At 39.0% G+C, this 22,635-nt stretch overlaps 1 protein-coding gene across 1 annotated transcript in view; it reads left to right on the forward strand.

The window, feature by feature from the left end:
* The window catches only part of RGS17 (regulator of G protein signaling 17), a 40,035-nt gene extending 21,608 nt beyond the window's left edge, over positions 1–18,427 (forward strand). Inside the window, exons 3-5 of the mRNA XM_074988704.1 lie at positions 12,605–12,694; positions 14,552–14,786; positions 18,239–18,427. Of these exons, the coding sequence (XP_074844805.1) occupies positions 12,605–12,694; positions 14,552–14,786; positions 18,239–18,427 (514 nt within the window). The remainder of the gene's footprint in view (positions 1–12,604; positions 12,695–14,551; positions 14,787–18,238) is intronic.
* Positions 18,428–22,635: the final 4,208 nt, after the last annotated feature.

Here is a 22,635-nt window from a genome sequence, read left to right on the forward strand (position 1 = left end):
AGTACCCTGGGTCCTAGATAACAGGTGCATTTATGCCTTTCAACTATACCAAGTACTTATGGAATAGCTGCAATTGGTGTTCAAGACTTGTGGGCATGTCCAGAAAGTACACGTACCCACTAAACGCAACCAAATACGAAGAGCCACAATCTTTTGAAGGAAGAAAGGAAACTGACAGGAAGATAAGTGGCCTGCTGGGTGAATTGGAGGGATGAAGATCGAGACTAGAGTAAGGGTACCACCAGTCTTCTATTAGCTGTGGGCATGACCCAGAGCCAGCCCTGCTGAGATGAAGTAGAACTAGAACAATTCTGTTAAAACTCAGCAGCAAGAGGATTTAGCCTATCAGATTGCAGCAGTGGATTTCTCAAAGTGCACTCCACAATTGAGACTAAAGTCTAGGATGTGTTTTCTGAGAGAAGACTAAAAGTTTCCAAAATATGTATTTAATATCTTCATCTGTAAATACCGTATGAAAACAGTGTGATTTGTTTGGGATGGAGATGCGCTGATTTTTTACCCCTTCCACCAGTGCGGAAGGAAAACCTGGGAGGAAAAAAGACAACAAGGAAACGAGCAGGTTTTAGTAAAGCCCCCTAGTGGACAGTTCTGTATCATTAGATTTTTTTCTTAACCAGTTTACAGGATCAGCTTTTGCTATATTTCTCTGAATGCCTGCTGTGTTGCATTGTCTATTGGCAGATACATTAAATTTTACACAAGAACTGAGAATGATCTCCAGACATAAGACCTGTGGGGCTTGTCTTTTTGAGACTGTACTTTTAAACGCTTGTCAGCTACCGTATGCCCACAAGTTCACACTTTTCATCAGTGACGTCAGAATCACCTTCCACCATCACCAAGGAGAAATGGGTACTTTTAATTTACATTTAGATAAAATGGCCTCCAAACTGTTCCATTTTATTAAAATCTTTCCCTAAAAATATGATCACAGTGATTGTGAATTACTTGAAAAAGACTACATTCACAATCTCAATTTTTATTAAAGCTAATGTTAAAAATATGTAATGCACAATTTAAGGGCATAGCTTTGGTACGTCTGAGTACAGTGTTTAAATAATTCAAAAGAACAAAGTTTCCTTTAAAAGTCTTCAAATATTGTACAAATAATACATAATCAATAGTAACCACATTTAAATTAATATATTTAATGATACCCTTCGAAACCTGAAAATAAGTGCATATGTGCAAGCAGAACAAAATATTAGGATGCTGTACCATATTGTCATCTAGGTTCATAATTGACAGCACAGTGTCAAGATAAGTCAAGCTGTCAGAGGTGCCATACTGCGGAGAAGAGGCCCCTTCTCTACATAGTTGACTTTGGAAGCAGAAGGATTTCACAGAGCATTCAGGGCTGAAATGGGAAGGGTTAGAATTTCAGATTATTGATCAAACCTCCTTCAGGAAAATATAGTCTACTACTAACACTGCTAACTACTGCTTGGTTCATAATATTTGCTGAATCAGCCTCTAAGGCAGCAGCACCATCATCATTTAGTGATATGTTAATGGATTTGAGATGCTGAGAGTATAAAAGGCTCCACTTAAAATGTGTATTTCTTGTAATATATATTTCTGTTATTTAATGAGGAAAATGAATGTGACTGTACCAAAGCAATATATTCTCTATAACCTTACTAGATTCATTTTATATAGACATATATAGATTGTAAATTACTGTACTATATTGCAATAGCAAATATATGGTACCAACACCACTTCATATTAAAACCAAAACACTGTCTAAATCAAGGAACTACACAACAAAGGCTAAAACTCTCTCCTTTGTTCATCATTTAGTTTGTTTATTGAACAACTTACAGAATCTCATGCAAGATCACATTACCTCTTCCTATCCTCAGGTTTAGGAAAACAGTTCAACCAAACTTCTTGATTGTGTGGGTTCTATCAGGATGAGGAGGTAGGCAATAGAGACCTCACTTCAGTTTGATATGTGGAAATAAAAGACATGATCCTACTCTCCTTGAAGCCAACTGCCAAACTCTCACTATCCTCAATGGGAAAAGAAGTGTAAATCAAATTATATTTCTGAGTTTGCTCATGGAACATGAACTAGAACTCATTGCATGCTAACAATGACACCTGCCTCAAGCTAACGGATAGATTTTGCTTAGTAGAAGGTGACCTTTAAAAGTCATGAAACTTTACTAAAAATTATGGAGACTCTTAATTGCATGCTGAAGTCAGATTTGCCTGGTCGCAGTGATGTGAATTTTCATGCATATTTCACTGTCTAATTTGCTATCTTGTAGCAGGTGGCTAACAAACCTTTAGAATAAGACGCAAGTGATTGTGGAAGAGATAGATAGATAGATAGATAGATAGATAAACTGTACATACAATAAAAACTACAACAAGCAACAGATCAAAGTGTTCACGGACATCAATGTTTGGTCCTCCGGTGCTCATTAAAAGGTAGTCTACTGACTGGTCATCTCATATTAAGAGGAAAGAAGGTGAACATAAAACCTGTAAAGAGATGATCATGAGAAGTATTAAGCAAAAATTACTGATCAGGAATGAAATGCATGAGACTTTATTTTAAAAATTGCTTTGTTCAGCTGTCCTTCTGAGTCACCTTTCCTAGTTTAGCTGTCAGAGTTCTTGCATTAAAATCCAGCAGACTTTTTCTGCAGTCTCCCGAGTAGCAACAACAGGGAAAGTCTTTTCAGTCCAGGATATGCAGTCTGGTCAGGATCTGTGTGGAAGTGGAACATGCTCAGTGCAGATAGGCACTCTGGAGACTTAGGTGCTTAACTCTAACCAAATCTCTCCTGAGCATATCCAAACATAAATTTTCAGAGTTCACAATGTGTGCAAAAGGCACATGCCTGACACCAGAAGAATTTCCTACCACTACCAAACCACTAAACTTCTAGTCCCTGCTTCAAAGTATGGAGATGCTAGAGCTTCCCAGGGTCATAACATATATTCCCTGTCATCGTTTGGAGAAACTATTTTTGCTAAAACTTCCCAGAAAAAAGTTTGAGACAGACACTGAGAAAGGAAAATTTCAGCTTGAGTGGTTAAAATTTACAAAGTTAGAAACAATGGAAAACAGGGTCAGGTTCTGAGAAGTATTTCTACATGCATCACTTAGATTAGAAGAGAATGTGAATTTCTCTAATGTAGCTTTCTGTAGCTGGCAACAGAGTTAAAAGCTGTACCATGCAGAGTTCTGAAAAAACACATGGTGCATGATACAGAGAGTAGGCATGCAGCTGCTGCAGGTTGCTTGAATCCCATAAAAGCCAGTATGAGGATTTAATACTGCAAAGTGCATACATGAACTGATTTTAATTTTAAGTCTTGCTGAGAAACTTTTCTGTGCCCCAAATCCTTCTGCATCACCTTTGTAATCCAAAATGATCTGGATAAATTATCTGAGGTAAACAGGATGAAGTTTAATAAGGACAAATGCGAAGTGCTCCACTTGGGAAGGAACAATCAGTTTCACACATACAGAATGGGGAGAGACTGTCTAGGAATGACTACAGCAGAAAGGGATCTAGGGGTTATAGTGGACCACAAGCTAAGTAATGAGTCAACAATGTGATGCTGTTGAAAAAAAAGCAAACATGATTCTGGGATGCATTAACAGGTGTGTTGTGAATAAGACACAAGAAGTCATTCTTCGCTCTACTCTGCGCTGGTTAGGCCTCAGCTGGAGTATTGCATCCAGTTCTGGGCACTGCAGTTCAAGAAAGATGTGGGCTACGTCTACACGTGCACGCTACATCGAGATAGCTTATTTCGATGTAGCGACATCGAAATAGTCTATTTCGATGAATAGCGTCTACACGTCCTCCAGGGCTGGCAATGTCGACGTTCAACTTCGACGTTGGGCAGCACCACATCAAAATAGGCGCTGCAAGGGAATGTCTACACGCCAAAGCTGCGTCTACACGTGCACGCTACTTCGAAGTAGCGGCACTAACTTCGAAATAGCGCCCGTCACGTCTACACGCGTCGGGCGCTATTTTGAAGTTGAAATCGACATTAGGCGGCGAGACGTCGAAGTCGCTAACCCCATGAGGGGATGGGAATAGCGCCCTACTTCGACGTTCAACATCGAAGTAGGGACGTGTAGACGATCCGCGTCCTGCAACATCGAAATAGCGGGGTCCTCCATGGCGGCCATCAGCTGGGGGGTTGAGAGATACTCTCTCTCCAGCCCTTGCGGGGCTCTGTGGTCACCGTGGGCAGCAGCCCTTAGCCCAGGGCTTCTGGCTGCTGCTGCTGCAGCTGGGGGTCCGTGCTGCATATACAGGGTCTGCAACTAGTTGTTGGCTCTGTGTATCTTGCACTGTTTAATGAAAGTGTGTCTGGGAGGGGCCCTTTAAGGGAGCGACTTGCTGTTGAGTCCGCCCCGTGACCCTGTCTGCAGCTGTGCCTGGCTCCCTTATTTCGATGTGTGCTACTTTGGCGTGTAGACGTTCCCTCGCTGTGCCTATTTCGATGTTGGGCTGAGCAACGTCGAAGTTGAACATCGACGTTGCCAGCCCTGGAGGACGTGTAGACGTTATTCATCGAAATAGCCTATTTCGATGTCGCAACATCGAAATAAGCTATTTCGAAGTTGGGTGCACGTGTAGACGTAGCCCAAAGTAGCACACATAGAAATAAGGGTGCCAGGAACAGCTGCAGACAGGGTCACAGGGCGGACTCAACAGCAAGCCGCTCCCTTAAAGGGCCCCTCCCAGACACACTTGCACTAAACAACACAAGATCCACAGAGCTGACAACTGGTTGCAGACCCTGTGCATGCAGCATGGATCCCCAGCTGCAGCAGCAGCAGCCAGAAGCCTTGGGCTAAGGGCTGCTGCACATGATGAACATAGAGCCCCACAGGGGCTGGAGAGATAGCGTCTCTCAACCCCTCAGCTGATGGCCGCCATGGCAGACCCCGCTATTTCAATGTTGCGGGACACAGATCGTCTACACATGCCCTACTTCGACGTTCAACTTCGAAGTAGGGCGCTATTCCCATCCCCTCATGGGGTTAGCAACGTCGACGTCTCGCCGCCTAACATCGATTTCAACTTCAAAATAGCGCCCAACACGTGTAGCCGTGACGGGCGCTATTTCGAAGTTGGCGCCGCTACTTCGAAGTAGCGTGCACGTGTAGACGCGGCCGTGGAGAAATTGGAGGAGGTCCAGAAAGGAGCAACAAGAATGATTAAAGGTCTAGAGAATGTGACCTATGAAGAAAGGCTGAAAGAATTGGGCTTGCTTAGTTTGGAAAAGAGAAGATTGAGGGGAGACATGATAGTGGTTTTCAGGTATCTAAAAGGGTGTCATAAGGAGGAGGGAGAAAACTTGTTCTTCTTGGCCTCTGAGGATAGAACAAGAGGCAATGGACTTAAACTGCAGCAAGGGAGGTTTAGGCTGGACATTAGGAAAAAGTTCTTAACTGTCAGGGCAGTCAAACGGTGGAATAAATTGCCAAGGGAGGTTGTGGAATCTCCATCACTGGAGATATTTAAGAACAGTTTAGATAGATGTCTATCAGGGATGGTTTAGACAGTACTTGGTCCTGCCATTGGGGCAGGGGGCTGGACTCAGTGGCCTCTAGAGGTCCCTTCCAGTCCTAGTATTCTATGATTCTATACTCAAAAAATTAGCAGCAGGTGGCAGTTCTTATGGAAGCCAAATAAACATGGTGTCACTAAGTCAAATTCTTTTGGAGTGGAGACAAGACAAAGTTGTAAAAAATCAACCTAATTAACCCTAATATTGGTATTTTCCTTCTAGCCTCACACTTCCAAAAGAAAAAATCTACCTTTATAAAATTGAGTGTGTGAAATTCCAAGCATGTGAATTTATTTCAGGCAAAAGTAGACAGCAAGGTGGGAGAGAGGCTTATTGACTAGGTTCCGTATAATTGATATCTTGGAGGTTGCTTGGCTGCATCATTAATAGTCATGTAACGTTGTCAATGGATCTTACTGGTATTTCATTGATTTTTGAATATGATGTGGCAACATTGTCATGCTTCTCTATTCCTAAATAAGCATTGTCCTGCCCAGTTTTCACTGGCATATGGCTCTAAATTTCTGGCTGACTTCTAAGTGCAAAGGCAGACTATTTTTACATACTGTTTTATAATTTATAATAAATAATGCCAATAGTTTTCTGCTCATATGCACTGTAATCATGAGATTACATTTATTTCCAACTTGAATGGCTTCAGAATGTGGGCCTTACTTACTTGTGAGATGTATTCACTTTTGTCTCAATTTGTGGATAACCATTCCATTGCTACTGCTTGCTACAGGGCGTAGTTCTTAGTTTCCCTGCCTGTGCAGGAGCTAGTAACTGATTGGAGGAGAAAGCTTAAAGGAGATTCAATGTCTAGGGGGGGAAAAAACTATAAATAGGGTACAATATTTTTAACAGTGAAGATAACTAACCATAGGCATAGTATATCAAGAATTGTAGTGCATTCTCTATTGTGATTTTTTAATTAAACTCCCAGAGCGTAAAGGATCAGGTCCCAAATGTAAATTACTTCCATTGCTTCAGAATAGCAGTAGCACTGCAAGGATACCCTGAAACTTTTTAAATGGCCAAACACATTGGCCGTGTCTACACTAGCCCCAAACTTCGAAATGGCCACGCAAATGGCCATTTTGAAGTTTACTAATGAAGCGCTGAAATGCATATTCAGCGCTTCATTAGCATGCAGGCGGCCACGGCGCTTCAAAATTGGCGCAGCTCACCGCCGCGCGGCTCATCCCGACGGGGCTCCTTTTTGAAAGGACCCCACCTACTTCGAAGTCCCCTTATTCCTATCTGCTCATGAGAATAAGGGGACTTCGAATTAGGTGGGGTCCTTTCGAAAAGGAGCCGTGTTGGGATGAGCCACGCAGTGGCAAGCCGCATCAATTTCGAAGCGCCGCAGCCGCCCGCATGCTAATGAAGTGCTGAATATGTATTTCAGCGCTTCATTAGTAAACTTCGAAATGGCCATTTGCATGGCCATTTCGAAGTTTGGGGCTAGTGTAGACATGGCCATTGGGTGGAATTATCAAAAGAGATTTGGGGACAGTCAGTGAAACTTGTGCTCCTAGATTGCTGAGGTTCTTCTGAGATTTCCATTCAGTGCACTCTGAAGTACAAAAACTATTGACTTACAATATTGGCCTAGTAAAATAATTACTTGACAGGACAAATATTTAATTGCTGAACACAGATACTAAGGAGGGCAGCCAGTGTGTCTGATTGGTCAGATGTTTAGATCCTATAGTCCTGAAATTCCAAATGAAAACATGGATTACTCTTTCAGTAACATTATTTGCAGTTGGTAAGATGACTCTTGCTATTGGAGAAAGATGGACGTACCTGCTGTATTGAAAGCCAGAGCAAAGTCACCCCATTTGGCCCTATTATAGGGTTTGTTTAGTTGGTTTTTTTACATATTATCATCAGAACAATAAAACAAGAACAAAAATAGATGTAGAGGACAACTTTGCAGTGAACTGGAACTAAAATACATTAAGTGACTGCACTTTTCATTCCTCAGTGTTCTCCTATGCACTCCAGACCCATCCACTTCAAAGCATTATTATTTCTGCAACAACTTTAGTATGTAGAGCTTGTGTCTATAGACTACACTGTTTTTTTCAGGAAAGTTAGCTGGATGTATTTGAATAAATAAAGCACACTTAATGGCAGTATACACTGATTTGTGGGGTACCAGTGTGGATCAGCTCACTATTGTTTCACCATTGCTGACACCATCTGAATTACATACTTTCTCTTCTTAAAAGCTCACAATCAGTTGCTTGGTGAAAATGAGTTTTAACCTACTACTTCCAGTCTGTTGAGTTTATTGTAACTCAACTTGTTTCCAATGCAGACTACTGCATCTATGTTAATGTGAGATTTTCAGGTCACCTTAAATCAAGAATATGCAATCAAACTTTTTGACTGATTTCAGTCACTTGTGTTTCTGTTAGATACAGCCATAGCAACCCAACTTCAATATCTGGCCATATGTGGTTTCACTAAAATGAGATGTGTTCTAAACATTTATCTCAAAAGGTAGAAGTGCTTGGGAGGGATAGCTTAGTGGTTTGAGCACTGGCCTTGTAAACCCAGTGTAATAAAAATTCAATTCTTGAGGAGGCTATTTAGGGGCAAATAGAGTTAAAAAAATCTCTCAGGGAAGCTGCTTGATCCTGCAGAGTGGGCAGGGGACTGGACTTGATGAATTCTCACGTTCTCTTCCTGCTCTGAGATGCATATGATATCTATTTCATTACACAGCTGAAAATAGAAATGGGGAAATGGTAGAGCTCATAAATGTTATGCAAAAGTATTATTTTTAAAATGAAAGTGAACCAGTTTCTAGAACAAAATAATCACAGAGCTACTTTGAGTGAAAATAACTCACTTGTTCAAATAAAAGTTACTTTCACATGAAGATCATGTCACATGTCTGATGGAACATTAACCTTCTGTCAAACGCAGAAAATGAAGTTTCACTATATTAAAATCATTCAAACGAACATAACCATAAATCTATTGCAAAATACCATTCAATGATTTTCATGAACTTGGCCTAACTGAAGTTGAGAATTTTTTCCAAATGACCATATCAGTCCTTCATAGTCTTCTGAGCTTTTCAAGGCTAATTCTGTCACTGAACTTCATTTATTAAGAAGGTGAATGAATTAATTCCAGTTGTGTATTTGATCCTATCACACTAGCACCAAACTTTAGAATCCCAGAAGACAAAGTGTTCTGGGTCCTTCTTTAACATTCCACTTAGATGTTTGCTGGAAGCCAGAGCCCTTAACAAAATATTGAACTCCTCTCCCAGTTACTGTTCTGCTAAATAACAGCTTTGGTGTCTAATTTTCTGTTTCTTTTTCTAACTTGTGCCATTCTCTTTTTTTTCCAACTTCAGCAGCCCGTCCTATTTCTCATTCTTCAGCAGAAGTGTTGCATAAGCAAAGCAAGCAACATTTGATCCCAAATATCTACTTAAACTAATAGTAGTTTCGCAGCTCTCAGCAGAGTAAGCTAGATCCCCATTTAAAATATGGGGTGAGGGTGATTTAAGGCAGGACAATGAGTTCAGTGCAGTTTAACTGCTGCTCACATGGGCTACGTCTACATGTGCCCCAAACTTCGAAATGGCCATGCAAATGGCCATTTCGAAGTTTACTAATGAAGCACTGAAATGCATATTCAGCGCTTCATTAGCATGCAGGCGGCAGCGGCGCTTCGAAATTGATGCGGCTTGCCGCCGCGCGGCGCGTCCAGACGGGGCTCCTTTTCGAAAGGACGCCACCTACTTCGAAGTCCCCTTATTCCCGTGAGCTCATGGGAATAAGGGGACTTCAAAGTAGGCGGGGCCCTTTCGAAAAGGAGCCCCATCTGGACGCGCCGCACGGCGGCAAGGCGCGTCAATTTTGAAGCGCTGCTGCCGCCCGCATGCTAATGAAGCACTGAATATGCATTTCAACGCTTCATTAGTAAACTTCGAAATGGCCATTTGCATGGCCATTTCGAAGTTTGGGGCACGTGTAGACACGGCCATGGTGATGAAAAAAGATGGGTCATTTCCTTCTGGTTGGGTTGAATCTTCCACATTTATCCATCACACAAGCGATTCCATTACAATGGCATGAATGAGATGAGTAGGATGTGGTGAATCCTAGCACTTTATCTCTAAAAAACTGTTTGCAATCGTAAATTAATGAGAGCAAGAGCTTGTTCCTAGCAAGTAGTGTTGTTTCTTTTATCCAGAGCTGTATCATCTCAGGGGAAGCTTTGAGAGGGATTGTGTGTTGGGTACCCTCACTGAAGCACAAAGGGAACACATCTGTTGTGCTGTCCTTTTTTGCTCCCACCCAACGTCAACCAGTGGAATTTGTCTGGGAACTGCAACTCTCCTTTCTCTGTCTCTTCCATGGAGTAACCTGTAACCCCAGAGGCAATGAAGTGCCTGTGTTTAGCAGTGTCTGGGCCATGAAAGAGTGAGGGAGGTTTCTTGTGACATCTTCTGCTCCTTCTCTTCCAAAAAAACCTTTGCACTCTAACCAGGTACAAAGTGACCCAAAGCAGTTACACGTGTGGACTTAAAGATTACAAGATGTAAAGAGTGGACAGCCCATATTCTGTTCTTGTTCTATATATGGAACTCACATTGGCTTCAGTGGGTGCTCCCTTTATAGATTGACAGGAAATGGGCCAAAAGGAGATTGAAAAGGCTTTTTACCTGCCAACCCCAGAGTTCAGGATGTGTTGTTTCTCCTGCAGCAGTTGATGACATCCTAACACCTTAAGCAGCACAGAGGCTGCATTCCTGCGCTGTAACAGGGGAAGCAGAACCAAGGGCCTGAACTCAGGTCTTGGCAGGTAAGTGAAGAAGCAACTGATTTCAAGCAGCTTTGTTTGAAAGTGTATATCATTGTAATGTTTAAGTCTTAATATGTAATCTGCAGTATCTGGGGATTTTACATTTTGGATTTTTAAAAGAGCCCTTGAGTTCACCTATAACCTCTGCCAAATTGATGATAAAAGTGTTGATCATGCCTCTGTGGGGACAGAGGGAACCCTTATTTACATTTAGGCTACGTCTACACGTGCATGCTACATCGAAATAGCTTATTTCGATGTAGCGACATCGAAATAAGCTATTTCGATGAATAGTGTCTACACGTCCTCCAGGGCGGGCAATGTCGACGTTCAACGTCAACGTTGGGCAGCACCACATCGAAATACGTGCTGCGAGGGAACGTCTACACACCAAAGTAGCACACATCGAAATAAGGGTGCCAGGAACAGCTGCAGACAGGGTCACAGGGCGGACTCAACAGCAAGCCGCTCCCTTAAAGGGCCCCTCCCAGACACACTTGCACTAAACAGCACAAGATACACAGAGCTGACAACTAGTTGCAGACCCTGTGCATGCAGCATGGATCCCCAGCTGCAGCAGCAGCAGCCAGAAGCCCTGGGCTACGGGCTGCTGCACACGGTGACCGTACAGCCCCACAGGGGCTGGAGAGAGAGCGTCTCTCAACCCCTCAGCTGATGGCCGCCATGGAGGACCCCGCTATTTCGATGTTGCGGGACGCGGATCATCTACACGTTCCCTACTTCGACGTCGAACGTCGAAGTAGGGTGCTATTCCCATCCCCTCATGGGGTTAGCGACTTCAACGTCTCGCCGCCTAACGTCGAAGTTAACTTCGAAATAGAGCCCAACACGTGTAGACGTGACGGGCGCTATTTTGAAGTTGGCGCCGCTACTTCAAAGTAGCGTGCATGTGTAGACACGGCCTTAGAGTGATTCAGAGTTGGATTTCTTTTTAAATGTGAGTGGAAGGTGGTCAGCTCAGTAGAAGAGGGAGAAACTATTTTATTTAAACCTTTTATACTTGCAGTTACTTAAGATGACCAGGATTATAGTGGCTATTTGATATTCAAAATCTGAACTATATTGGTTGTTCATTTTTTTCATCACATAGACTCTTCACGTGATATGCTCCAGTTTCCGAGCCTAACTCTTACAATCAGATTTCCCACACAAATATTAATGTCATTCAAAATTTGCTTCCTGTAAGCATCTTCCAGAGTTCAGTTAGTTGTTTTTGTCAATGTTCCTGCTAGTAATTTCACTTGCTAGAATGGTCATAAAAAGCAAACAAATGTGCTTGCACACATAAAGCAAATGTGATTCAAAACATAAACAAATATTTGCAGATTTTTTTTATATTTTTGCCTAGCTTTGAAGATAATTTTTTGTTTGTTTTTAAGGGAGGGAAAGTCGTTCTTCTCTCAGCTCCTGGTTACTGAAGGCTAATGGAAGTCTTTTTACTGAAAAACCAATAAGATTTATTGGTATGAAAAACTAATAGTACTTGGCATATGGACAAAATGGCTTACCACTTAATGAAGTGTAATGCCACTAAACTCAATATTTGCTAAGTTGGTGTTACATTAAAAATAAAAGTCAGTTTTCACAGTACAAAAGTCAGCTTTCACTCCACCAGGAGTCCTCACAAATTTGGTTAAAGGGGGAAGGAATCCTAAGGGACAGCTGTGCACTAAGTCTTTTAAAAAAAACCACACAACATAATCTTAATGTGTGGAAATTCTTGTTGCTCAAAGAACAAATGACTACCAAGCATTGCTGGGACATTTTTTTAAGTGCCCAATAAAGTGTATTTATGTGCACTTCTCTCTCTATCTCTCTTTTTATTCCTTTCCTCTTATTTGTTACCAGTATTATTCTGACTCCACTTAGGACAGTTTCCAAAAGTGACATCTAAATTTATGCCAGTTTTTGGGTTGCACAACTGTTAACTTGTAGTAAACTGCATATGCAAATAGCATCTGTACCTCCTAATCCAAGTTATGGGGCATGCAAAAATGTGTGATCAAAAGCTATCCTAAAACTGGGTTCATATTTAGAGTCTGGAGTGTACCCACTTTGGAAGATATAGTCCTCAATACATGTACACCCCTTAAATTGGAGTATTTCTATAATCGTTATTTTAAATTAACTTTCTCTAGACAAAATAAAGTGTTGTACTACATTGCAGCCTCACTGTTAGGAATGAAGATAGAGGGGACAATGCAGGAAGGCCAACACATACAACCAAAATGGAGAGTATCCAAGTCATAGAGGAATGGTAAGTTTATCAGTTTACGTTTTCTGGTGCTCACAAGAGCATCCAATTTATCAAATGCCTGTATTTCTAACCTGTCTGTTAGTAGTATCAAAATCTCACTTAATTTGAGGCTTCTAGGAAGTTACCTAATGTTCTTTTCTTAAATCATTGGATAAAAAGCAATAAAATCTGTCACAATGATGAAATGTGAGTAAAGGCATTCCAAGGCCTTTCTTACCTACAAAAATAACAGCTTAAATACAGTTCTGAAGTACTGTTGCCCAAACATGTGGAGAGGAGAGAAGATGGAACTAGAGGAGCTGTCACTATATGTCTTCTGGCCTTCCTTCCAGATACACAAGTTCAAGGTTTATGCAATTGCTACTCTGACTCTGAGTGCAACTGCTGCTATTCCAAGGCCTAGGAATGGGAATTTTTTCTCCTTCTTGCTGCTAAAATCTTTTACTATCCAGCTGAGTTATCTGGCATAAATGCTTAAGACGGGGATGTTAGCTTTAATGTATTGAATTTAAGATTCTGCTTATTAGTCTCTTCTTAAATTAATATAACTCAAGGGCACAGTGATATTTTGCTCAAATATCTTCACCAAACAGATAATATTTATGAAGTCTCCAGTTTTAGAAAGATGAGTTAATAATTACAAAAAAACAGCTTAATGGATCAAACCAGATTCAGTGCCCTACTCAAAAAATATCTAGACTCTGAATAAATTCCAGATAATCTATCCTTTTTCACCAGTTTCTGAACTTCCTGTAAGTGCAGTCTTATGTATCCATGCCACAAACTCCTTTAGCTACAATGGAGTTCCTTGTTGTTTTCTCCATTCTGAGAAGAGAACTCGAGGCTCTGATTCCAAGAAATTATCATTGATTAACAAAACAGTTATTATGGAGTTTATATTACTTAACTAAAAAGTTATATCCATTTTGGTTAGGATAGTTTTGTGGAAGTATAAACGTTATATCATTTCTATAGCCTGTATTGTTGCAAAATAAAGATTTATTAAATGGATTTGAGCACCAAACATATGGCAAATGCTGCTTATTGTGTGGCATTTACATTGAAAAGCTCTTAAATATTGGAACTTTCAGAAGCTTCCATCTTGCAGGAAGAACAGGATGAGTATGTACCCAGTATTAAAATTAATTATATTTAATATAGTTGTCTGATCTCCCATCCAGTACTTAAAGTGTAATAAACTTGGGATAAGTATCTTCTAAAAGTGGCAATGATTTGGTTCTCCCTCACCCACTTCTGTTTCCCATTTTCCCAGTGGCATCTGGTATTAGCCATCAAATCGTGTGGTAACATATCATCATTCAGATAGTAGCACCAAGTAAAGAGAAGCTTATCAATTCTTAGCTACTAAACAGAGACATATACTTATTTAAAAGATCTCTCAATTAGTATTTTGCCAAGGGCCTCCTCATTCTTTTCAGCCCCCCTGAACTAAATTATGCAGATGCACCTGGTTGGCCTACCATCTTCAGAAGCAAGCAGTGACATCAGATGTCGCCTAAACCAGACTTAAAAGAGAATCCATTACCAAACATTCAGAAATCAATCTCCTTTAGGTTCAAAGTCAGTAATTAAATTCTGCAGATTGCTTTATTCTTGAGTTTTGTGGGTAACAAATAATTCTAGAATGAAATAACTAGAAAACAAAATAAACACATTTAATTGATATTGGGATTATGAACACAGAAATGAACACTGAGCAAAACACTATAGTAAAGAATAAAGCCCAATCACTTTCATTAGTTCTTGACTACAGTGTGGCTAGGAGAATTTGGCCCAAAGTACGTAAACACTGTTACAAAAAGAGAAGCATATTCTAATGATACTTTGCTTTTGCAGCCAAAACCCTACTGCAGATGAAATTATGTCTTGGGCACAGAATTTTGACAAAATGATGAAAACACCAGCTGGTCGGAACCTTTTCAGAGAGTTTCTTCGAACAGAGTACAGTGAAGAGAACTTGCTTTTCTGGCTTGCATGTGAAGACCTAAAGAAAGAACAGAACAAGAAAGTTATTGAAGAAAAGGCGAGACTTATATATGAAGATTATATTTCTATACTTTCACCAAAAGAGGTAAAGCTGAAAATACTAAAAGTTTCATTTGCTATAATTAAGGCTGGCAGTCCTGCAGATTGATATGGTGGGGTCAGAAAATATCTCTGACTTGTTGGATCAGAAAGATTCTTCACATTGAGGCTCTCCAGCCAATGAAAAGGGATCAGTGTTAAGAGGGCATTTGGCATCATTTACTCCAGCTTCCAAATTTCTGCAGAGGCTCAGTGATCACAAGGCCTGAAGAAGTATATTATTCTTTGCCTTTTTAGTGGAAAGTTGCTTAGAGGTAAGGAATAAGCCAGGGAAGAAGATTTGAGGAGGAGATGGTGCCAATCAACAACTGACATCCCATGCTTGGTGTTTAATAGGAAGCAAAGTCATGGGACATGTTCATGAATAGTCTCTTTTAATACTTAAAAATTGTGTGTAGACTGATGTCCTCCCATCACTGCTGGGATTTTTGTTTGTTTGTTCTCAATAATTTTTGGAGAAATGCTTGGATCATGTCAAGTACAATTAGTTCCTTTATCAGAGGGGTAGCCGTGTTAGTCTGTATCTGCAAAAACAACAAGAAGTCCTGTGTTTCCTTATAGATTAACAGATGTTTTGGAGCATAAGCTTTCGTGGGCAAAGACGTGCTTCATCAGATGCATATGACAAAGTGATTCTTTGCCCACGAAAGCTTATGCTCCGAAATATCTGTTAGTGTAGAAGGTGCCACAGGACTTTTTGTTTTTCAGTTCCTTTACTTTCCCTATACTTTGGATGGGAGCCTCAGTTTTTTGTAAACCATTATAGCGCTAAGGCTAAGGCAATGGAAGTATGTTGATTTATACAAGCTGAGGGCTTGGCTCTGTGCATTTATCCTCCAGAACAGTCTCTAGAGGTAATAGCTTCCAGTGTCATTATTTTTCCTTTCTTCTGTTTTGTAGTATATTATATTGCTTTTGAATGATACGCCTGTCAGTATGGTAAACTAGTAATATTTTTCTCTTTTATTTATTAATAGATGGCTTTCTAAGCCTATCAGCTCTTTCCAGCTTTTAGGACAGCTACAGCATTCTAGTTTCACCATACTTAACAGTCCAAAAGTGGTCACAGATGTCATGCTCAGTGTACGTAAAGCTTTACATTCAGATCCCCTTCAGTTTCAATTCCAAATCATCTTCTGTTGCTACTTTTGATCATAAGAGGCTAGCAGAAAACATCCTGAATCTACTTAGGATCTTTTGTCATAGCCCATTTGCACCCTTTTGTTGCTATGGATTTGTCTGAACTATAGCAGTTTATAGGACTCTCCAATACAAAAACTGCATGGACTAGCATTCAGTTTTCCATATAAACTGGAGTCATCTTTGCCTGCACAGTTTTCGTGGTCATTGAATAAATTCTAATCAAAATGGACTACAGGTGACTCTTTTTTTAAAATTCCATAAACTCAACCAAATTTCACCAGAACATTCACCAGCAAATATCAATAATGACTAGTTGATGCCACTTTTTCTAACAAAGGCTTTGTCTACACTACAAAAATAACTTTGAAGTTGCTTACTTCAAAGTACAACTTCGAAGCTAAGGGTCAACACACCCTACTTACTCCTGGGAATGGAGTAAGGAATTCGAAGTTGGGCTCCCTACTTCAGAGTTAACTTCAAAGTAAGGGAAAATGTGTGTAAACTCTCTACTGACTACTTCGAAGTTAGTTCCTAGTGTAAACACACCCAAAGAGAATTAATCAGCTAGTTGCATATAAAATGAGAGCCTAACACTGTTAACTTCTTGCACTCAAAGGCAAATCAGCCAAGGGAAAATCACTTAAAGCTAAGAATTTCAGAGCTTGGGTAGAAAACAGAGTTAGTAAGGAAGAGTTGAAATTACCCCTACCGTGCTTCAAGGCTGCAGTACTGCCCTTTGCAGTTAGTTGTTTCTTCAGTACTCTAACAAAATATTCTATCTTGGCTACAGCTGTAGCTGTGTATGTTATATCAGACAGTTCAGTGTGCATGATAGAACAAGAGTTTAAAACAGCCATTTATAGGAAATAGCTAGGAAACACGACACAAAATATTCTATAAAATAAATATAGCAAAGAAATAGGAATGACTTACTGGCATGCGTAGGAATCTGATATTTGCAGTGAAGTTGGCATCATGATAGGGCCTTGTGACTATGAAATGATTAGACTGCAGAATGCATTTTGAAGGAGAGGATTTACTCTATACGAAGATTAAGCCAAGAAAGATGTATTAGGCCGTTCTGACAATAACGTAAGCACACAAGAATGAAAAAAATACAAGGTGCTACATGTAGCCTGTAAGGCTGCAGAGAAAATTTGCATGCTGTTTTAACTAGTTCAGTCTGGTATCTGAGTATATACTTGAAGATTTTGTTGCAATGCATATGCAGTATTTATTCCTGATTTCTTTTAATGCTTAACCATGCATTGTTAGCAATCCTCTAACATCAGGGTGTCTGTTGCTTTTGTGTTTATATGGACTAAATATATTTGGACAATGTAATTTTTACTGAGGATAAAATACAGATATATGGAGCCAGAGCCTCAGCTGTCCTAAAGAACATAGGTTGATTGGAGTTCATTCTATGGCTCAAAAAGAAGGCTCTCTTTTCTCAACAACTAATACTTTTCTAGCTGGACCAATTTATTTTTCCCTATTGCAGCCATATTTTATTCAATCTGGTATGAATCTTGTGTTTTAACAGAACACTGGGGGCAATGTACCTCTGTCCTTCCTAGATGTCAGAGTTCATTACAAAAAGAATACCAACTCAGAAATTTACAGGGATATTGCAAAATAGCTCCCAAGTTAAAGATGAATATAAAAATGTCAAGAATAGGAAAATATCAAAATCTGAAAGGCCCTGAAGGACAGAAAAAAATGAGACATAGCACTAATAGCAAAATTAGCACAACAATAACAACAAAAACACTTTTGGTAATTTGTGACTAGTAATTATAGAGTCAAAAATGAAATAAAAAAACCCAATAACTATAGTACGGTAAGCAGAAAATTTTAGACGACTGAACAAAAACTGGGAATGAGCATTTCAGCCAATTAATGAGTCATTTCCCCTGAAAGGAAGATTGCTAAGTTTGGAATAACGATCGCTGTAAAATCAAATGTGTATGGAGAAATCCATCCTAATGTATAGCCAACTACCATGTATTTTTGCGGTGATATAATGGCATCTTTGTCTCATAATACCTAATGTGAACTCAAAGACCCCAGCCAATCAAAATGTGTTTGGTAGGCTCAGATGGTAATTTTGTACAAAGTTGATTTTGAGGAAGCTTGAGTAGACAAAAAATGTAACGGAAAAAGGAAACTGGGTTCTTGGTGCACTGTGGAGTTTTGTTTGTTTGTTTATTTGTAAAATCTGTTAAATATAGATGTTTATGCAGCCCTTTGCAAGTCTGTTGTTCAATGGACATTTCTTTCTATTCCCTTCAGGTTAGTCTTGATTCTCGGGTGCGAGAAGTGATCAACAGAAACTTGTTGGATCCCAGTCCTCACATGTATGAAGATGCCCAACTTCAGATATACACCTTAATGCACAGAGACTCTTTCCCAAGGTTTTTGAACTCTCAGATGTACAAGTCTCTCATCGAAAGTACTGTAGGTTCTACTTCTGAAACTTAGTTCTGATTTTTGGGTGAAACAATTTGGGGTATTTTGGGGTGGGTGGGAGAGAATAGAAGTAGTTTAATAACATCTGGAGCTGAGTTCCTGGAGAACTACAGTTTAGCACTACTCAGGCTACTGTGAAGAAAACAAACACATATTATGGTCTCTGTCTACATTTTTAACAAGGTCCTCCTTGCTTGAGTTTGAGGGGGAGGGGAACAATGGATTTGCCAAAATACATTTGTTTCACACTCCTTTCACTAACTGCAGTCAAGAATGCGATGATGTATTTGTAGTTTTATGAACAGTCTCCTTGTGTATCCTCACACTGCATGTGCAAGATAAAATTGCTTCACATACCACTTAGTTGTTGCAATATTTAATTCAATAATATAAATTATATCTGTATTTAAGAACTTTTTTGTGCAATACAGTCTTATGGTACATAGAAATAATTGCAGCAAACCAGAAAGGGGCTTGCATTTTATTAACATCACTAACACAGAAAAAAGCCAATTTTTCAGGTGTAGCATTATTCAAAGTGCTCTACTGAGTACAATACACTGACTTTTTGAAGCCAATATTTCTGTGTAGGGAAAAGAGCTATTTATCACTGTTTATTTAAGATAAATCAAAGTGGGGATTCCTCTGGTTGTTCACTGCCAAAATCATGGCATTTTCATAAGTGTTTGCAGTGTCAAAAAGAAAAGAAAAAGCACAAACCACTTAAAGGGATCCATGTCTGGGCAACACAATTTATGCGCTGATATTGTTTAATTGTTATAAGAACAAAGATTTTCAATGTACACTTCAGATGTCAGATACTGTAATTGATTTATTAAAGACTGGCAATCTAGTTCTAACATTGTTGTCTAATGTTATGTACTTCAGAAAAAAACACCTTTATAATTTAGTTTTTGAATAAAGAAGTTTAATAAAAGATTGCCTACATGTAGCATTTTAGAGCATTTTAGAACATTTTGATGAATTGCATCTGTCCTGTAAAATATTTTTCTTTTAAAGAGAAATCCAGTGAAAAGTTTTTTTAAAGGTTTTTTACAAAGAGGGAGAGGGGCTAAGGAAAACTTGTCTCATCTTAAAGCCTCTTTGATTTTGAAAATCTCTTTGAAAGCAAGGAGTTCAAGGGCTTGTGATCTTATACTCCTTACCCAGGCAAAACTGTTCATGTTAACAAGTGTCTTTCTTGGGTAAAGAATTCTGAATATTAAGGGCCCAGTAAAATCAGAACTAAGAAGGCAGCACCGTGCTCAAATTGCCTTGCTACCATGCTATTTTGACAGCTGTCTGATTTGACCTTTTTTTTAAGAAAATGTCCTTTTTTAATATGCACTTTGATGTTTAGAGATACCATAAGTTGTAACTTACAAACCACAACCTTCATACATACAATACACAAAATTATGATCTGAATGTTAGGATCCCCTGCAAACTATCCTGAAAGATACATCATACATGACTTTGAATCGAAATTTAAAATGTCCTTATTACTAGGAAATTTGTCCTTACCAAGCTTTCGAGAGAGGCAAGAGTCTTCTCACTTACACCCATATAAATATGGAATATCTCCATTAACTTCAGAGTTGACAGATTATACAGTTTTGTACTGGAGCAGAATCTGCTCCTGAAATGTTGGGCCCTTCTCCCTAGTCTGTAAATTACTTCTGATGGGCTGGCCGCTGTACAGAGCCCTGTTGAAGTTGGTGGGACTCATACAGGCACAGGGATCTGCTTGCATAGAATAACTTGCAGGATTTGGAGATTAGTTTATTTTCTGGTGGTTATTTTTTCCTTTTATTTTACTACCTCTCTCTCTTATTATTACTTATTATTATTATTATTATTATTATTATTAGTTTATTTATAGAACATGTTTCAAATAGCAGGTTTGGGGAATTTTTTAAATAATCATTTTTACTTGAAACCTGTGTGCTTTTTTGTGGATGAATATGAACAATCCGAAGAACTGTTTCTTAAACTCATTTGGTTTTGTAATTTATATAGAATTCAGGAGATTATTAAAAGGGCTATTCTTTATTCCCTATGCAAGTATTTTAAATGTTGTAGTGTATGACAAAATGGGATTTTAAACAAATTCTGCAAAGCAGAAAACAAAAATCTGTTTACAGTGGCGTTGCTGACTATCCTACTATATTCAGCACTTTTAAATATGTTGTTTATGAAAATGTAGTTTAAAATGCAAGACATAATATTTATAAACATTTCTTTTAATAAATACCTGTTTTGCCTGAAAGTGTTGTTGTGTTATGACATACTTTATTCATGTTGGTTAGCTATTTACCATTATGAATAAAATATTCAATAATATTGATAAGACTAATAGCTATAATGTTTACAAGACTTTTCTTCCTGAAGGGAGGGAGATGGAATTCAACAAGGAAGAATTGCCTCCTTCTACTGTGAATATGGTTTAAAAATGAATTTAAGATTTTTTTCTTAATTAGAATTAAATTTGGTCTTACATATCTATTGTGCCATTTAGTGAGAACTATTTACTATGGTACTATACATATATAGCATCATATATGTATATATTTATATGGCATGATTTGCTAGTGTTTGGGGCACAATGCATTTGGATGCAAACAACTAGACAATGTAATAAGACAATACTGCATGTATGAGCTTTTAAAAATGTAGGCTTGAATATTCTTGATGTTACCATTTGATGGTGACTTGCTAGCCATTAGCTATCTTTATAAGATACTTTAGACAAGTAGCTGTTCTTGTCAAAACAGACAGTTTATCCTTTTTAGGACGCTTCTAAAGCTAAAGGCCCTGAAAAACCATGTTGATTTTACGCATAGACATTCCAGAAATATGTAAGTGGAAACTGTTACATCATTACATATCTCTTCAGTATAATATCACAATGAGCTTATGTTCTAAATCCCCAGTTTTCAGGAATTTGTAAACTGAGCATAAATTATGACATAGAATTTTTCTTCCAAGGAGTATGATATAATTACCGTTAATAGAAACTCCAACAATTGGGGTTTTCAAACTCACATGAATAGTCAACTACAGTTCATGTCAATGTATATCTCAAGCTGTTTAAATTTCTGAAATTGATATTCACAACAATTTGGTCATAATACAATCTCATTGCTTTTGGTACAGTATTTTGAAAAACAATGTGAACAGCCAAGCTATTAAACTTGAATACAGATTTACTTGTATATACAATAAACAATACATATTTTAAATTGCCCTTTACACTTATACTATAGACTGGAAAAGTTACAGTCTCATAAAAAACTGAAATGCAAGAAAAAATCAAAACAAATTTAAAAGAGAAAAGACATAAGCTTAATTGTGCGTACATCAGAGGGCCTAATCCTGCAAACATCGATGCATCGCCCTAAATAGGCAAAACATTTAGACATATACCTAAGTCACACTGGCTTCAACATGGGCTTTGCTGAATTGGGGACCATGTGACTAATTTAGGTTCTGAAACAGTCTTGTGGAAGCCAGTAAATGGCTTTGTTTAACTTACTCACACGCATAGGCTGTTTTGCTCTAAACCAGCAGTATGCAGGAAGCTACTCCCATTTTTTTTTCAGGTAAAATAAATATGGTCCAAATTCTGACCTGAAGCCATATTTGCTCTCTCTGGTGTAGGATGTCTACACAGATACCACCTGCCTGGGAAGGTATGTGCGTGCGATGGAGGGGGATGCTCTCCCTGGGAGAGCAAGTGGATATAACTGCAGTCATATATCAGGCACAGGGGCTATAGAGGGAGGCCGACTTTACATTACAGTGAAGGCTTCCTTGAAGGCTTGTTTTGCAGAAGCTGCCTAGAATATGTGTTCAATGAACCTGATTCAAAGCCCACTGAAACACAGACTTCTTCAATGACCTATGAATCAGGATCCATGTCCCACAAGTTATAAGGCCACCAGTTATCACTGGCTGTAAACCTTCTCCTTGAAGAATTAACACAGTCAAGGACCCACAGTGGGCATCCTGCTGATGGAACCCAATGACTGGGTTGATTTGAGCTTTACATACACAGATAACCAAAACATCAGTTTCAACTTATTTGTTCCTCTCTGGTGATAACCCTAATGTAAGTTTTCTTTCACATGAAATTTGCTAGTGTTTTGCAGACACACATTTGATGTGGGGCTTAGGAGACCTGTATTTTTAATAAATATATCCAATAACAGAACTTCAGC

Source organism: Carettochelys insculpta, chromosome 3, assembly GCF_033958435.1.
Source record: "Carettochelys insculpta isolate YL-2023 chromosome 3, ASM3395843v1, whole genome shotgun sequence".
Classification (NCBI taxonomy): domain Eukaryota; kingdom Metazoa; phylum Chordata; order Testudines; family Carettochelyidae; genus Carettochelys; species Carettochelys insculpta.